At 36.1% G+C, this 17,814-nt stretch overlaps 1 protein-coding gene across 1 annotated transcript; it reads right to left on the bottom strand.

Moving 5' to 3' along the window:
* Nucleotides 1-4,538: 4,538 nt before the first annotated feature.
* Nucleotides 4,539-17,329, bottom strand: b4galnt3a (beta-1,4-N-acetyl-galactosaminyl transferase 3a). The gene is made up of 18 exons (XM_073837814.1): nt 17,297-17,329; nt 14,086-14,175; nt 13,914-14,004; nt 13,712-13,812; nt 13,199-13,266; nt 13,047-13,122; nt 12,873-12,939; nt 12,478-12,609; nt 12,278-12,384; nt 9,409-9,509; nt 9,188-9,250; nt 8,618-8,794; nt 7,986-8,209; nt 7,046-7,199; nt 6,880-6,952; nt 6,620-6,773; nt 5,891-6,017; nt 4,539-4,641 (listed from the first exon to the last, which is right to left on the bottom strand). The coding sequence occupies exons 1-18, from the start codon at nt 17,327-17,329 to the stop codon at nt 4,539-4,541; spliced, it is 1,941 nt and encodes a 646-aa protein (XP_073693915.1).
* Between the last annotated feature and the right edge of the window lie 485 nt (nt 17,330-17,814).

The following is a 17,814-nucleotide window of genomic DNA, read 5'->3' on the forward strand; positions in this document are numbered from 1 at the left end:
TTCCAAGATTTTTAAACTACGTCAAAATGCATATAAATGCAAGCACAATTGAATAATAATAACTAATAATTGAACACTTTTCCTCAAACAGTCCAATCTTACCAGTATTTCTTCATAATTAATGATTAACAGCTGGTCTTTAAAGAAGACAAGATTAATTGTTTTGTTCCGTCAGATATTATATGACAATATGATTCATTATCCATTCTTAATTTCTGGCTCAGATGTGATATTTCACCATGGCGAATCTGAGAAGACAAGTTAAGCTAGCAGATTAAGGGATGCGCCATATTCCATGGTGACAGCAGTAAATAAACAGGTTAAGCAAGCTATTGTTTCAGTGCAGCACTGTTCACACTGTATTTTTAGTCCTGTTGTACTCCATCTAATCTGACTCAACCTTGAAGAGATGAACATTAAAAAGTGCGCACGTCACTGTGAACTCAAAGCGTGCAGGGCTAAAGAACTTTCCTGTTGTCACCTAGATGGGTCATTCACACTATGAGATGCACGAGAACACTGGAAGTCCAAACATGCTTGTCTACATAAATAGTGAGGTTTATGCTAAAATCAAACAAGCAATGACAAAAATGCTTCTCAAGTAAACTGATTTTGTTTTAAGGATATTTCTACCGGAAAATGGGGGGAAATTACAGATACAGATTCAAGATTGTTACAGTGGGTTCTAGAGCAGTCACTTACTAAATCTGCCTTTCAATGCCTGATGAATGATAGCAGAAAGCCTCTGTCTAGAAGAGCAGGAAACACAAAAGTATATATGATATATGGAACAATTGTCATGTCAGCTTCAACACTGTGCTGGTGAGTTTTGCATTAAAGGAGTAGTTCACTTTCAGAACAAAAATTTACAGATAATGGACTCACCCCCTTGTCATCCAAGATGTTCAAGATGTCATGAACTGGAATACACAGAGTTCACGCAGAGCTAGGCAAGACGAGCGTTTGAGGTTAAAAAGTATATAAATTGTAAATGTTTTTAGAAAATAACCAATCGTTTTGCTAGATAAGACCCTTCTTCCTCGGCTGGGATCATTTAGAGCCCTTTGAATCTGCATTTAAACTGCATTTTGCAAGTTCCAACTCGGGGGCACCATAGAAGTCTAATATACGGAGAGAAATCCTGAAATGTTTTCCTCAAAAAACATCATTTCTTTACGACTGAAGAAAAAAAAACATGAACATCTTGGATGACAAGGCGGTGAGTACAGTATCTGTAAATTTTCGTTCTGAAAGTGAACTACTCCTTTAATAAGCGCCACTTTTAAAAATGTAAACTCAGTTTGTTCAATTTAATTACACATTCTTGCAAATATCAATATAAAAACAAAAGATACTAAAACTCAATTTTATACACAATTTGTATTGCCACTCTAGCCTTTATTTTTAACATGATCACAAATTATAGTTCAATCATGACAACTATCGAAAGATTTCAGCATGTTGGTAATGTATTAGATCTTGGCGGAATAGATCTGCTACGTTGCTGAATTGCTGCTGCTGTTGTTGTAGATTATCTACAACAGTATAGTATTGAAGAGATAAGGCTGCAGCACAAATAGCATATATAAATCAATATCCCATAGCAGATCTATACAGGTGGAGCTGGGGAGGTAGAGGGTTTCAGAGGAAATGTTCTTGTGGGAAGTAGTTTAACACTGTGAATATCATCAGTTTGTGGTAAGGACTCATCAGCCTGCACCATCTAGAGTTTCATGACAGAACTTGGCATTTACTTTAAACATAATAATTACTTACTTTGCCATTAAGATGTATGCAGTTTGTCTTTAGCATATCACAAGGAAATACAATTCTTGTTATTGGCTGACTGACTTATGCTAGTGCTACTGAATTGTGATCGGATACTTAAAGGCTTACTTTGGCCAAACAAAGCCATGGATTAAGATATTGATGTTGGTCTAAACATGGTAAGTGAGGAAAGGGACATTTCTACAGGCTTTAGTAGTAAGTTGAGAGGGTATTGACGTCTAAAGTTGGCATCATCTAAAGTGGTTCACACTGTATTTTTAGACCATTTGTTCATTGCAGCTAATCTCACTCAACCTTGAAGAACATTTGAGTGCACAGGCTCCACTATGAACTTAAAAGCAGAAGAGACCAAAGATGGCTTTTACAACAGCTATAAAAGACCACATGCCTTTATACATTAAATATACACAGCTGAACATAATACCATCAAATCAACATTCATGACAACAGAAGGCGGGAAAGCGGTGCAAAACAAACGAAGTCCACATGGGAAGTGAATGTGTGTGATATACATTACTGTTCAAAACTTCAAAATCATGTGACACTGAAAACTGAAGTAATGGCTACAAGAATGATTTACATTTTAGAATATATTAAAATATTAAATTATAAAATATTCCGCAATATTACAGTTTCACTGTATTTCTAAGCAAATAAATACAGCCTTGGTGAGCATATAAAAGACTTATTTAAAAAACATTATAACAGCTTATCGACCCCAAGCTTTTGTTATTTTATTATTTCATGTTTATAACAGGCTTTTTTTCAGTATAGAAGGTTTCTTTTCTTTTCTTAATAAATCGACACTGTTCAATTTATTACAACACTGTGCCCAATGTCATTTGCTAAACACACAACACAACCAGGTTTTCAATGTGCTGAAGCTCAATAAATAACTGCAAACAAATAACAAATATTAGCCTTCAGATGTTTGTACATTGTTATTTTTTTCAGAGTATGAAATTTAATTCGATATGACTTAAAGTTCAATCATTCAACTTCATTCAAAGACCAATAATATTTCTGCTATTATTGGTATAAAGGCTGCCATCAGTGCTAGCGTTTTCCCACCATTTTTTACTCAACATTTCTGAGTTGAATCCATGAAGTCTTTTCTTGACAGATGACTGCATGATTGAGTTGTGTGACTCAAGGTTTGCGCTCAACTGGTTCATGTGCAAAGTATACCTATACTTACATTGAAAAAAAAAAGAACCCAAAGACATCTGCTTTTGGCTTCATTGTTGTTTTTCCACATTCCACATTTGGAATGGAAATGATGGAAAACATTTCTAAGGTGTAGTCGTTCCACCTCTAACCCATTTCCTAACACTCTAAAAGAGAGAAAAAAAAAATAGATTAACACATACTTACTACGGAGATAGTACAGAGATAATACAACCCAACGGCAACATGTACATATTTTACGAGGTCGGAATTTTTTTGCTGAATCGTACATATTTTACAAATTCCCCAATTTGTATGAATTCATACAAATAACCTACTCCAAACCCCGCACCTAATCTTACCCGTTACTGGGGTCTCTCTCTCTCTCTCTCTCTCTCTCTGTCTCTCTCTCTCTCTCTCTGTATATATATATATATATATATATATATATATATATATATATACAGATAGATAGATAGATAGATAGATAGATAGGTAGAGATATACATATATACTTCAACTTTCATTGAAGTTAAATGATGGAAACTGATGGAGAAATCTCATTCTGAAATAAATGTTTTTCTCTAGTTCACGTTGGCCACAATTATTGGCACCCCTATAAAGTTGTCTAAGCAAAATTTCTCTGATGTATATTCCCATTAATATACATTTTGCTTAGCACACCAGGGTGGCTAGGAGTATAAAATTGTCCAGCCATGACTCTCTGTCCCACATGACTATGAATATGAGGAACACAAAGGCCAAATTCCCTTAATCATCCATCACAAGGAGTAAAACCAAAGAATGTAGTTCTAATGTGCAGAACAAGTTTGTTGAGCTTCACAAAATAGAAAGTGGCTGTAAAAAAAGCGCATTGAAAATTCCACCATTAGGGCAATAATTAAGAAGTTCCAATCAACTAAAGATGTTACAAATCTGCCTGGAAGAGGACATGTGTCTATATCATCTTAATACACGATAAAGAGGAGACTTTGAGGGGCCAAAGACTGAGGGGTGAAAGCATCACAGCTGTAGAATTCCAGAGATTAGTTGAATCTTGCGGTCAGAAAGCCTAAAATAAAATTATCAAACAGCCCCTACATCACCACATGTTGTTCCAGAGAGTTTCAAGAGAAATCTTCTCCAGCATATTCAGTTCTCAGACATGACTGGAACTTCAACAGGACTAGCTTCTATGGGCAGATGAAACTAAAAAATTAGCTTTTTGGCAACAAACCCACCAGATGGCTTTGGTGCAAACAGGGATTAAAAAGTACCCCATGCCCACGGTTAAAAATACTGCTGGGTCTTTAATATTGTGGGCCTATTTTTCTGCCGGAGGTCCTGGACATCTTGTTCAGATACATGGCATCATGGATTTTGTCAAATACCAATATAAAAACTGACCGCCTCTGTTAGAAATTTTATATGGGCTGTGGTTGGATCTGGTTTGAAAGTCTTTTCTTGACAGATGACTGCATGATTGAGTTGTGTGACTCAAGGTTTGCGCTCAACTGGTTCATGTGCAAAGTATACCTATACTTACATTGAAAAAAAAAAAAAAGAACCCAAAGACATCTGCTTTAGCCTTCATTGCTGTTTTTCCACATTCCACGTTTGGAATGAAAATGATGGAAAAAATTTCTAAGGTGTAGTCGTTCCACTTCTAACCCATTTCCTAAGACTCTAAAAGAAAAAAAAAGAGATTAACAGAGATAGTACAGAGATAGTACAACCCGATAAGAGCAATATGAACTGGTCTGTTCTGGGCAAGACACTCGCTGATACGAGCTTGACTAACGTGACCTGTCAGAACGCTAATTTGTAGTTTTTCCTTTGAATCTTTGAAATGTTTTTGTTTGTCATTAGTTTCATTAGTTTCTCCTGATTTTTCTGAGTATCTACTACTGTATGTATTCTTTGGATTTTGGATTAAAGGCCATTCTGCTACCTGATCTCATGACGAAAACATACCTGTGGGAAATGTTTCGCAAGATGCAAAATATGTACCAATAAATATACATCACGGCAGTTTCCAACAAAAATCAACACTAGAAGCAGTAAAACGGCAAGCAGTTGTAATCGTTTTCATAAACAGTTATGATTACAGCTCTATATGTTTCGCTTTCTGGATGTAACAAACTTTCTCGGTAGCTCAGCCGGCATGGAATTGGACTTAGGAACATTACTTGTGAAGAAAGAGCTGAAAGATGAGATCGAAAAACAAGCTAAAACTGCATGCTTGCGATTGCGTTTTTATATCACATTAATTTTTGTTCATACTATAAGACCTTATTATAAGAAAAGATTTAGGTGTAGTGCAGATGGTACGTTATTTTAAAACATCATGGACCATTAGAATTATAGTGCCACTCAATGGACATTTCAAGCCAGAACTGCGGTGACACGTACAAAACTAACATCACATAAAACGTACCATATGTATGTTCATCTGTTCCAGAGGAAAAACACCAAACACTTTTTTAACGCCGAATATGTCACAAAATTTACATGGTACGTATTCCGCATCTTGTGAAAAAGGTCCCATGGGTACGTTTTCGTCCTGAGATCACATTACTGTTCTGACTGTCTCCTCGTCTTTGTGCGCTTGTATGTAATAGCTACGCAACAGTAGTTTACACATAGACAGTTTTTTCAAAATCCTCTACTTTTTTCCAAAAGTTTTCAGACCCCCAAAATGCAGCTGTCATGTAAATTAACAGCCAAAATGCGTAAAATATTTTCTAATTTTAGTTCAAAATGGTGTCATAAAAATGCCCCGAAGTCTTCAACTCATGTTCGTCATGATACTTCTCAAAAGTACTGTAATTTCTTTAACTGCAAAACTTAAACAAAACATTACTGGGTGCACTGATTAAATGAACAAAACAATAGGAAATTTGTAATAATTCCAAAGATGATGAGCTTTCATTACCTGTCTAATAACTCCCAGTCTTCACCGCCCCATTGGTCTGTGAATTCTCTGGTGTTCATGCCACCAATGCGTTCCATGTCTGACTTGTAAATTCCCATCAGACCGTAACCAGCAACCTCCCAAAAACCTATGGCAGAAATATTTGATCTTACTTAACTCAAAGAGTACATTGTCATGGCATACACTCAAAAATAAAAGTGCTTCATGTTCCATAAAGAACCTTTAACAGCTGAAGAACCTTTCTGTTTCACAAAAGGTTCTTTGTGGTGAAAGAAGGTTCTTCAGATCATAAAAAGGTAAGAAAGAGATGGTTCTTTAAACAATCTCTGACTGAATGGTTCTTTTTGGAACCAAAAATGGTTCTTTTATGGCATCGCAGTGAAGAACATTTTAAAGTACTTTACTTTTAAGAGTGTATCTTAACATGCACCAAAAATGTACCAGTGTTTGCAAGCCAGGAAAAGTACAGTGTAAATGTTTTCTAAGATATTAGTTTATGGTCCTGATACTTCATGACATACTGCCTAATGAAGGCAATTATAGATCAAATTTAAAAATGCATGCAAAAAAGAAGGCCAAGATTAGTAATTCACAATCATAATGATACCATCACTGACATTTTTTCACCTGTTTCATCATCAACCTGGTAAAACTATAAGTCTGTTCACTTTAAAAAATAATGAGATTTGATGAGTTTGATGAACACGAAACAACATTAGAGACCAATACCAGCTGGGGCTCTTGGGGAAGCACCACAATCCAGTCTCATCACAACTGGAGCATAGACCATCTTTCCCTCGACACAGTGTTTTCGTATACTGTTTATTATATTTACAGGGTAGTAGAGGTGCAGGTCACACAGGAACAAAATACTGTGCTCATCCTGAAAAGGAAGAACTGAAATTAAAACATATTCCATATATCAATTCAAAGGAGCAAGAAACGTGAATTGGAAACATGAAGAGCTTTTATTGTTAAAACGAGATTACCTCAACAAGATCTATTCCAGCTTGTAGGCCACCTGATCTTCGAAAATTACCATCCATCTTCTTAAACTTGTAACTATATTTGTGCATGTTGACAAGTTAGCCATAGAAAATGTGCACTGATGAACACACTCATATATACAAAAAGGTTCAAAACAAAGTGATTTACCTTGGTAATTTTGCCTTTTTGAGTCTTTTCTCGATATCAATGTCAGAACTGTTGTAGTCTATAATTATTATATTGAAGTTTTTGTCCCCAGTTGCTCTGTACACTTTTTCCATTTCCCTGATGAACTGTATGATCCATCTGGCCTGATCTTTCACTGTTAGAAGATAAATGAAGACTGCACTCATAATTTGGTTTTACTGTAGGTACACTTGGACAACATCTGATGAAACAAATCAAAGCCAAGACTTTGATCCCATTCAATTTAGTAACAGTTTAATTATGTTGTACTGTTGGGATAATGAGTTTTTGACAATTGTCAAAGGTAATTATACAGTAGTTAAAAGGTAATTAAAAGAGATTTGACATTATATAATTGGCAACAGCTTTAACAATAAGGCAACAAATTGACTGGGATGATGAGTAACAAAGACGTAGAATCGCAAGATTTAATCATGCGACCAAAACCTTTATTATGTAACACTTCTTTTGCCCAGTAAGTGCTTCAGAGAAGTGCTTTTGGAAACAGAATTTCACATCATTTCAACCTCTTTCCACATGCACCCTCTGAATGAATTCTACGCATTCCCATTCGTCCAATGCTCAGCATTCTCAACTCTTAGAAAACTATGAAAAATTTACCTTCTAGGAAAACAGCTAACATGAACAGGTTAAATACAGCTTTGCACTTTATTTACTACTGAGAATATTGTTAACTCAATATGCATTCTTTTGGGGATAGATAAGGTACAAAGCACCTCAAGCTAAATAATTTTTCTGACAGTTTTAAATGTGTAGGTAATTGGAAATCTGCCTTTTTGACTGCTGAATTGACTATGTATTTATGTGTGTTAGTATATGTGTTAGTTATCATGGTAATTTCAACAAGACTTAAATGCAGCACAGTTTAAAGACATATATTGATAAATCTGATTAGTTTTACCTGCCACAATAATATGAACAGTTGCAGATGGGTTCCAGTTGAAGGCTTTTGGACTGCAGAGAACTGTTGGCTTTCTTGAATTTTCATCTTGTGCATAAACATAACGCGAAACAAGAACCTTCTGACCCTGTGGGCCCACAAGTTCAAGTTCCACTAAATAGCGGCTGCCCACATCCTTGTCTTCACGCCTTACAACATTCACCACATGCAACAGGGAGTAGCCACTGTAAAGATGGAAGAAGACACCTAATACTATAACACCACCACACCTCAACATTTTAATAAGAAAATTGTGTAAACATATTTTTGCCTAAAAAAGGTTAAGCTGTTACCATACAAAAATATATAAAAAATAAATAAATAAAAAGTGACACAACTTGCCCCACTTTGTCAACTTATGGCATGAGGATATGATTTATATCAAATTTTGATATTCAAAACCAGTAAAAGGTTTACTATTCTGAATATTTATAATTTTCTAAACAAAGAAAAGTTACATTCTTGATAGAATATCGATATTTTGAGGCTAAAGTAGCTTTTTTTCAGTACATAGAAAAGCTACTTTGTCTGTTTATTACCAAGCATTTTTTAAATGAGAATGTAAGAAAGAGGTAAACACTCAGCAAGCTTACCTTGTTTCTTCTCTTGAATGCAGTGCTTTTAAAAAAGCTCTAACAATGGGCATGGCGTGACTTTGGGACATCACAATGTTTCCAGATGTTTTGCAGGAATTTACGACGATGGCCGTTTGCTTAGAAGCAACGTTAAGGGGTTTCACGTCATAGACGCGCTGCCAGAAAGGACCTTCATCAATTTTGGATTTGAAAAAATGTGTTAGAGTGTTGAAGTGAGTATTGTATTTGCACTATATTTAGTATATAAACTGAGCGTACAACTTTAAAAATCAAGTTTTGAAGTGTTCTATGTTTTAGCAAAGAACTGTCTTCATATCAAGAACCATTTTTGCTGTATTGTAGGGTAATGTTAATGATGTGGACTCAAAGCAAATCAATGGTTAAATTGTGTTTGGCTATTAACATTAACCAACAGCCTCGTGGCCTAAGTGAAGTTCACAAAATGTAAATTTCAGGAGAATCGTTCACAATAAGACCAGGATTGAATTGTTCCTATCACTTCAAGCTGTAAAATTAGTTTCTTTTGGAATCTTTATTTTTAGGATTACTTTTAGAATAAGAGTTTTACCTGTATCTATCTTTTTTGCATCAGGGTCTTCAACCTCGGTCAGATAAGAAGCAAGTCCTTTACTAAAAAAGTGAAGACGTTTACAATACATGCACAAGTAGCATGCAGTTAGTAGCAGACAGGAAATACTGGTAAAGCTGGCTTATTAACTAATAGCAAGACTATGAAATAAGACAGTGGAAAGGCATATTCTGATTATGCAATACTGTGTGTTTCATACTCTGCCTGAAATGATGGATGTTGTCTGTAGAAGCACATCTCATCATCTATTGCAATAGATTGTCTTGTGTAGTCATTTGGATACACTGAGGAAAACTGAATCTACAAGAACAAGAAACATGCCCAAAGATCCTCATTAACTTTTTACGGTCTAGTTATTTTACGGTTTATTAATCAAGGTTAAAGTTAATTTAGGAATATACTGTACTATTGTTCTTTGTTAACCCTACTGAAAAATGTTCTTGTTGTACCTATATTAGTTAATCATTCCATAAACCTGCATCTGTGTGTAGTGTTTGTGTTTCTGGTTGATTTAATAAATACTGTTTGGATTTCCTACATCCACGTCTTGTGCATTACTATAGCAAACCCAGTACTGAAAAATAATTTCACTGGTTATACAGTGCACTCCAATAATATTGGCACCCTTGGTAAATACAAGCAAAGACAACTGTGAAAATAAATCAGAATTGTTTTTCTTTTTGATATTTCATTCAAAAAAAGTAAAATAAAATAAAATCACAAAATTCTAACCTTTCATTGAAGTAAAACAATTATAAGTGGGGGGAACTCACATTATGAAATACATGTTTTCCTCCAATGCGCATTGGCCACAATTATTGGCACCCCTAGACATTCTTATGAGTAAAATATCTCTGAAGTATATTCCTGTTCATCTACACATTTTTTTTTAGCACACCAGGGTGACTAGGATCATTAAATTGTCCAGCCATGACTTCCTTTTCCACAGGATTATAACTATGATAAACACAAAAGCCAAATTTCCTTGATCATCCATCACAAGAAGTAACCCTTATGAAAAAAACGGCTGGTTGGCTGGTTTTAGAGGGGTTTTGACCACTTTACCAGCCTGGCCAAGCTGGTCTTAGCTGGTCAGGCTGGGAGACCACTAGCTAAAACCAGCCTTACCAGCCTGGCCAGACTGTGAAACCAGCTACATCTAGTTTAAAGCAGCTAACAACAGCCAACCAGCCTAGGCTGGTTTTAGCAATTTTTTTAGCAGGGAACCCACATAACATAGTTCTGAGCAGAACATGATTGTTGAGCTTCACAAAAAAAGAAAGCGGCTGCAAAAAAAGAGCTGAAGCATTAAAAATCCTAATTTTCACCATCAGCCCTGCTGACAAAAACAGCTAAAACCAGCCTAGGCTGGTTGACTGGTTTTAGCTGGTCAACCAACCTGGTTTTAGCTGGTCATAGCTGGTCAGCAGGCTGGTTTTAGAGGGGTTTTGGCCACTTTCCCAGCCTGGTCAGGCTGGTCTTAGCTGGTGAGGCTGGGAGACCACCAGCTAAAACCAACCACTTCCAGCTTAAACAACCTAAGACCAGGAAACCAGCCTAGGCTGGATTTAGCTTTTTTTCAGCAGGGAGGGCAACAATTAAGAACTTCTAATCGACTTGTTACAAACCTGCCTGGAAGAGGACATGTGTCTACCTTGTCCTAAAAGACTCTCCAAGGATCACAGCTAAAAATTGCAGAAAGCCTTAAAAAATTCAACAGCTCCTACATCACCAAGTGTTGTCTGGGTGGTTTCAAGAAAAATCCTCTTTGCTCATCTAAAAACAAACTTCAGCATATTTAGTTGTCAGACACAACTGGAACTTCAATCAGGACTGGCTTCTATGGTCAGATGAAACTTTAAAAAAGAGCTTTTTGGCAGCAAACCCAAGTAGATGGGTTTGGTGCATACAGGGATAAGAACTACCCCATGCCGATGGTTAAATATACTGCTGGATCTTTAGTACTGTGGGCCTATTTTTTTGCTGGAGGCCCTGGACTGTTCAGATACATGGCATGACTGTCTCTGTTAGAAATCTTTTGATCAGCTGTGGCTGGAACTTCCATCAGGACAATGATCCAAAACAAACATCAAAACCAACACAAAAATGTGTCACTGAGCCCAAAATGAAACTTTCACCATGGCTGTCCCAGTTCCCTGACCTGAACCCTATGGAAAATGAGTGGATTGAACTGTTGAGAAGAAGCACCAATGTGGAACTGGGAATCTGAAGGATCTGGAGAGATTCTGTATGAAGGAAGGGTCTCTGATCTGCCTGTCATCAGGCATCAAACTCAGAGCTGATATCTTGGGACATTGGAATAATTAGGCGCCAATAATTGTGGTCAATCTCATTTCAAAATGAGATTTTCCCCCAACTTTCCATTGTTTTACTTCAATGAAAGGTTAGAATTTTGATTGGTTTTAGAATAAACCATTTCACAGCCACCTTTACTCATGTTTACCAAGGATGCCAATATTAGTGGAGGGCATTGTAATGAGAATTGTATTCATTTTAATGTAAACTGTAATGTTTCTACTGGTTCTGTGAAGTTTCCTATCACGTCAAATAGACGTCTATTAGATGTCTTTAAAATGTTTATGATTTAGAATGTATGTAAAACTGACATCTACAGATGTTTGTCAGATGCTTCTACATGATCTTGGAGACATACGTATACATACTGTATGTCTACTATCTGAGTTCACGACTAATTGATACATTTCTTTGTTTTATTTTGTGGTTGACAGTATTTCCAACTACGTACATTGAATTCAGACTGTAAATTCAATAAAATATAACTTATTTTGCCATGTGGCAATTGTTGATGGTGACATTAGCATAGTAATGCTATGTAACACTCTATCTACTGATAGTAACACTCTATCTACTGATAAGCATGCTAGTGATTATTTTTATTTCATCTGTGATTGTACTTTCGAACATCCAAATTTTTTTTAAGCTGGGGCCAAATAATCAGCAAAAAATCAATGGTTGTATACAAAACAGATTTTTTTTTGTCAGAATTACAGCTTAGTCTATTGAGAGATTAAAAATGGTTAACTCACCAAATTTACACCCTCATATCGTCCAATTTGTCCATTGAGTATGTAACTTGGATTGTAATTGCATTCAGGAAACAAGTCTTTCAGGAGGGATCCATCTAGAATTTTGTCTGTTCAGACAGTGAAACATGTTTTGTCTGTTTAAAATGTAATTCAGGCAAGACTTTTTTTCAAATTTCCATTTAAATATCGATAATGCTGACATTTATAGGGGTGATCCCGTGGGTCTTCTCTGATCATGTCTCCTGCAGGACTCATCGGCTCAAGGAGCCTATCGTAACTCGCTTTCGTCTGAGGTACGTGATCAATATCTCCCATTTGTAGAAAAGATTCATCTGACAAAAGAAATTATATAATAATTCCTGTAAAAGTCATAAATGTCAATATTGATATACCTCTGCCCCACACTTCATGTTTCAATGGGAAATATATCAACACCTGTAAGTTGCTTTATGTTGCATCTATACATTTAACACAGCTATATTTATGCTTGACAAATGGCTTACAGTTGTCTTCATAACATCACATCAACAACATTCTGTGAAACTTTTAACCATTCCTCTTAATGGGTTCATTATTTTGTCATTATGGGACTAACCTTCATACAATGACAAAAACTCAGAGGCTATCACAGAAAAAGTGGCATTGTCATGGTTTAAACTCCACTGTTGAACAAACAAGAGAAAAAACAGAATCTCAGATTAATAAAATGTACATATTTACATTTAGGTTCATTGTACAAACTAACACACACATATACAGTTGTACATACTGCTATTTCCAGATGATCCATTCCTCTATTCTGTTTTAAAAGGATTTCAAAAAAATATTTCATGTCCTTCACTAACCTAAGAAAGAGAGAGAAATTAAATATGTATACAAATACATACATACATATATACACAAATAAATAAATTTGCTTACAAGACAGGCTTGGATATCTGGGATGCAAATTTCCAATACTCGCCTGGAGCAGTCCATTCATTTCCTGTCTGATTCATAACAAAAAACATGCCACAATCATAATTAGGGAGATTCAGTGTTTGCTTTAAAAAGTTGAAGTTGCATTTGATGTCTATATATAATTGTATATACTGTAAATTTAAAACCAACTGGGATCTTTGAGCAAATAATGCTCACTCTGAGGATCATAGGCAGGATCAGAAAAGTAGTGTGGCCACTTGCGCCCCTACCCCCTGTAGGAGTTAGATGAATGTTGTGTAAATCTGGCCCCAGAAATATGTTGGTTTTTGGTGGTTTTGTCATGCTTTTGTTGTCTATTTTAGTGCTTGACAGCATGTGGCCATTGCAAATGGTCACTGTATGGAAAAGAGCTTGGGCTTTAATGACATCAGGGTGAGTAAATAAATACATAATCTTACTTTTTGACCTACTTGAATCCCTAACAAACACATCCATATTTAGACCAGACATTACCTCTCCAACATAGACGAGACGTTGAAGGTTTTCCGGACTTTCATTTACACTGAGCCAGAACTCTGAGTTGTCATCAGAGGAAACAGCGAAAATATATTCATCTATAAGCAGAAAAATATCAGTGCATTTGTTAATTGACTCTACAAATATTTCATTGAATTTGATACATAATAAAACACTTTTATGTTCATGCGGGACCCACCAGTTTCTGTAGGATGGAGGTAGCCAAAGATTCTCAGACCATAATTGCTCCACTGAGGGGAAATGGCAAGTCTGCTTACTGTAGTACGCACCTTAAATAAACCAATGATATTATATTGTACACTAAGACTATCACTGATATTAGTATACAAGTAAATATTTAAAGAACTAACATTGGGAAATAGCGGATAGAGCAGGTTATTCCTAAGCTGATCAAGGGATCCACCACAACAGTCGTCAAAGACGTGCATGTTCACGCGACCCTGAGGAGGCAATAAAAATGATTTGGATGTCTTCAGGAAGCCATGATAGAATAAAATGGTTGCAATTGGGCAGTAGGCGTATTCGTATACTGTTAAAAAAAATCTTTTTTTTAACTCTGACCCTTGAGATGCACTTTGCTGCATAGTTTAGCTCTAACTTTGATAATCTCACCTGTCAGTAACGTAACTGTCTTGCAGTCCTGAAGAGCTTGATTAGCTTGTTCAGGTGTGTTTGTTTAGGGTTAGAGCTAAACAGAGTTGGGAATCAATGCTATAACTGATGAATAACTCAGATTATTTAATGAAATTTTACAGTAAAATACAATCAAATAAAATACTGTTAAACTAATGTTTTTGGAAGTGCAAATATACAAGTTATTGTATAATTTACATTGAAAATGTGTAAATTGTCATTCCCAGAATTCCCTGCATTCCACTTCACATTTGATATTTTGATGTTTGCTATTTACTAATATGAATTGTTTTCCATTTTCCTTTTCCTTTTTTAACAGATTGGCAGTGTTGATATATTAATTAAATGAACAACAAATCTTTTTGTGGTTTCATACATTAAATAAATTGAATAAATAAATAAACATTGCATTTCAGCATTTCAGTTATATAATTAAGTTATATTATTTTAATATATTATTCATAGGATATTAAATCTTATTCTTGAAACTTTAGTGGAAACTACTTCTTGAAGAAAGGTATCAGAGGTAAATCACAACACACCCAATGAAATTAATATTATACACACCTTCAATGTTTTAATTGGCTGTCTTTTCTTTTTCTTTGGGAATGTCACATGAAGAAAAAAGTGTTAAAATTAATGGAATGAGAGAGAAATTGTCTTTTTTATACATAAATGACAAGTCAAGTCAACAATCTTACCTGTAACTTCTTTGCATCAGGAAGTTCATTGTCTAGAGTTTCTCTCTTCTTGACATCTTGAATTTTTTTTTTTTCAAGCCCTTGAAGAGGTAAACATACAAAGCAAAAGTATGCAAATGCTTTTGCATTTGAATGGCTGAATTCACACCATGCATACCAGTGCTGGCATTGTACTATATTGTAATATTGTATGATGCATTATCATCCTGTAAATGCAAAGCCATCTTTATAAAGCTTTTTTTTAAAATAGGAGTATTTCCCATTTTCAAATACATCCTGCTATAAACTAATACAAGTTGAAATTCAACTGTCCTGTTGGTGCCAAAACGATGCCAAAACTGTAGGTCAGTATAGAAAAAAATACCTTTCAAAATAATTTCTTTAATTATAAGTAAATATTTATTAAGAAATTATTTAATATTAATAATAATACAATTAAAAAAAAGGTGCTATGGAAAAGTATACATTCTACAAGAGCAGCAGACAAACCTTCAGCAAAATATTTGAATTGGCATAACTGGCACAAACAAAACAAATAAATAAATCCTAACTAAAAATTACTAGCTAGTCATAACCTTCCCCCGTAATCTATATTTGTTTCAATTAGAGTAAAAGTTATAGCACTGTGTCAAAGTGGATATTTTACACAGGCTGTCTGCATATAGAGCAAAGACAACCTAAATAGGTCATATAGTTAAATGAAGGGAGGAGTTGCAGAAAATGACAAAGCTTATGAAACATTACACCTTATATGCTGTAGTTCACTTAACATTATGTCATGAATCAATCATCATTTTATGAAAATAATTTTATGAATCAATCACATTCCCCTGTTATGGTTTGTAAACTGTTACTATGATCTGGCATCCTGAAATGGACCTTAGGATTAAAAAACTTTATGACTAAGAATATCAGACAATTCAAGTTTAAAGAAAGACTAAAAAGCATAAAACATCTGCCAAAAATTAAAGAACTCAATCCAGCATTATAAATAAAGGTAACTTACCAGCAGGCAAATTGGTATGTGAGTCCGCATAATATGCTCCAAAAGCATAAATTAAAATACATATAATGAGTAGAGAAGATAAATACAGCAACTTGAACTTGCGCTGAAAAGATCTCATTCTGCATTCTGCTAGACACTGAGGGAGGTATGTGATGCCCAGGATCTGTTAAGCTACTTTTTAGACACCATTGTCAAAAAACCGGCTGAACAAGAGGTGTGACAGAGTTTAGTTAAATGTCCTGTTGGCTCTAGTCCAGAATCTCTTGTTATGTTTTGCTTGTTAGAATGAAAGGAAAAGGCTAAAAAATGTAAACATACAATTGTCAGGATTTATAGTTTGTTTTCTGTTGGTTCCTAGTGTTTTCCCCCTCACATGGACTTACGTTGGTTCTCCCTTTGTCTCCCCCTGTAGTTTTGTGTGTATTGGTTTGTTCCTGCCCCATTAGTTTTGATTTGGTTCACCTGTCTTGTTAATCTGCTACACCCCCTGTCACTGCTATTTAAGTCGTTTGTTTCCTCAGTTCTTTATCCGGTCATGAAGTTTCGTCGTGTTTTGCTCCTGTTTGTTTTGTTTAAGGTTTTTGTTAATAAATAAGTGATTCTTTATATCCCTGACTCCTACGTTTGTTCTCCTGGCTTCCCTTTCCCTGCACGGCGTGACAACAATGTTGTTTATTTAATTCATTTCAATAAATCTGAATGACTTTTGAGAGTTTGAAAATCATGTTATGTTGATCTGCTGTCTTTCGATAGTTCCCTTTTCTTGTTCTCAATGATTAAAAGGACTTTTTTTGGTAACACTTTAAAATACGATTCCGTCGAGTCAAGACAAGTCAAGTCACCTTTATTCATATAGCACTTTTAACAATACAGATTGTGTCAAAGCAACTTCACATTATTTAAACAGGACAATAGTGTGTAAGTAATGCATTATTGTAAACAATCAATTTTCAGTTAAAGGAAGTTCATCAATTAATTCAGTGTGTGACGAGCGTCCCGAGAACTCATCAGTGTCGCCCTGGAAACCAACAAACAACACCTGCTCCCTCTCATCACGGCGGGATCGGCTTCAGCTGCAGCTCATCAGCCGGCGTGCTTTTAAGCAGCGCAACGCCGGCACAATATGAGAAGCCTTCTCCGAGACTAGAAGCTTATGTTCTCTCTCTCTCTCTCTTCACCCTTTTCAGACAGCAGCTGAAGACCGGTCCCTCACCCACTCACCTGCACTCCAGCAAAGGAAGAAGAGCACGCCATCTCACCGCCCCACTGCACCGTATTGACTTTCCAGTACTTTCTATTGTTTAATAAAAATCCACTTAACTTTTTTTTTCTCTTCCCCACTATGTCTGCTACCAAAGCCATCGGTGTGCGTTCCTCCCCCGAAATGGATCAGCTACTCCAGTGGCTCACCGAGGTCAGCATCCGCCAGCAGCAAATTGTGGAGCATCTCGCGACGAGACAGGGCGAAACGGAACAGGAGCTCGCGGCCCTCCGCGCTACCGCCGCAGCCCAACGTGCTCTGCTGCCGGGCCCTCGAGCCCAAGCTGCACGGCTGCTACCCAAACTCACGCCCCATGACGACATCGAGGCATTTCTCCAGATGTTCGAGAGCACGGCTGTGACGGAGGATTGGCCAACGGAAGACTGGGCGCGGGCGTTGGCACCTCTCCTTAGCGGTGAAGCTCAACGGGCCTACTTTTCCTTACCAGCGAACTTGGCTAACGACTACAATGAAGTAA

This window comes from Garra rufa, chromosome 4, assembly GCF_049309525.1.
Source record: "Garra rufa chromosome 4, GarRuf1.0, whole genome shotgun sequence".
Taxonomy (NCBI): domain Eukaryota; kingdom Metazoa; phylum Chordata; class Actinopteri; order Cypriniformes; family Cyprinidae; genus Garra; species Garra rufa.

Excerpts from the sequence above, each read along its gene's own strand:
- b4galnt3a (XM_073837814.1), bottom strand. The coding sequence starts at position 17,329 with ATGGCGTGCTCTTCTTCCTTTGCTGGAGTGCAG. Across the intron at positions 8,795-9,187 it reads GCAAAAAAGATAGATACAGG|TGAAGGTCCTTTCTGGCAGC; the intron begins TAAAACTCTTAT and ends ATCCAAAATTGA. Across the intron at positions 8,210-8,617 it reads CATTCAAGAGAAGAAACAAG|TGGCTACTCCCTGTTGCATG; the intron begins GTAAGCTTGCTG and ends CCATCTTTACAG.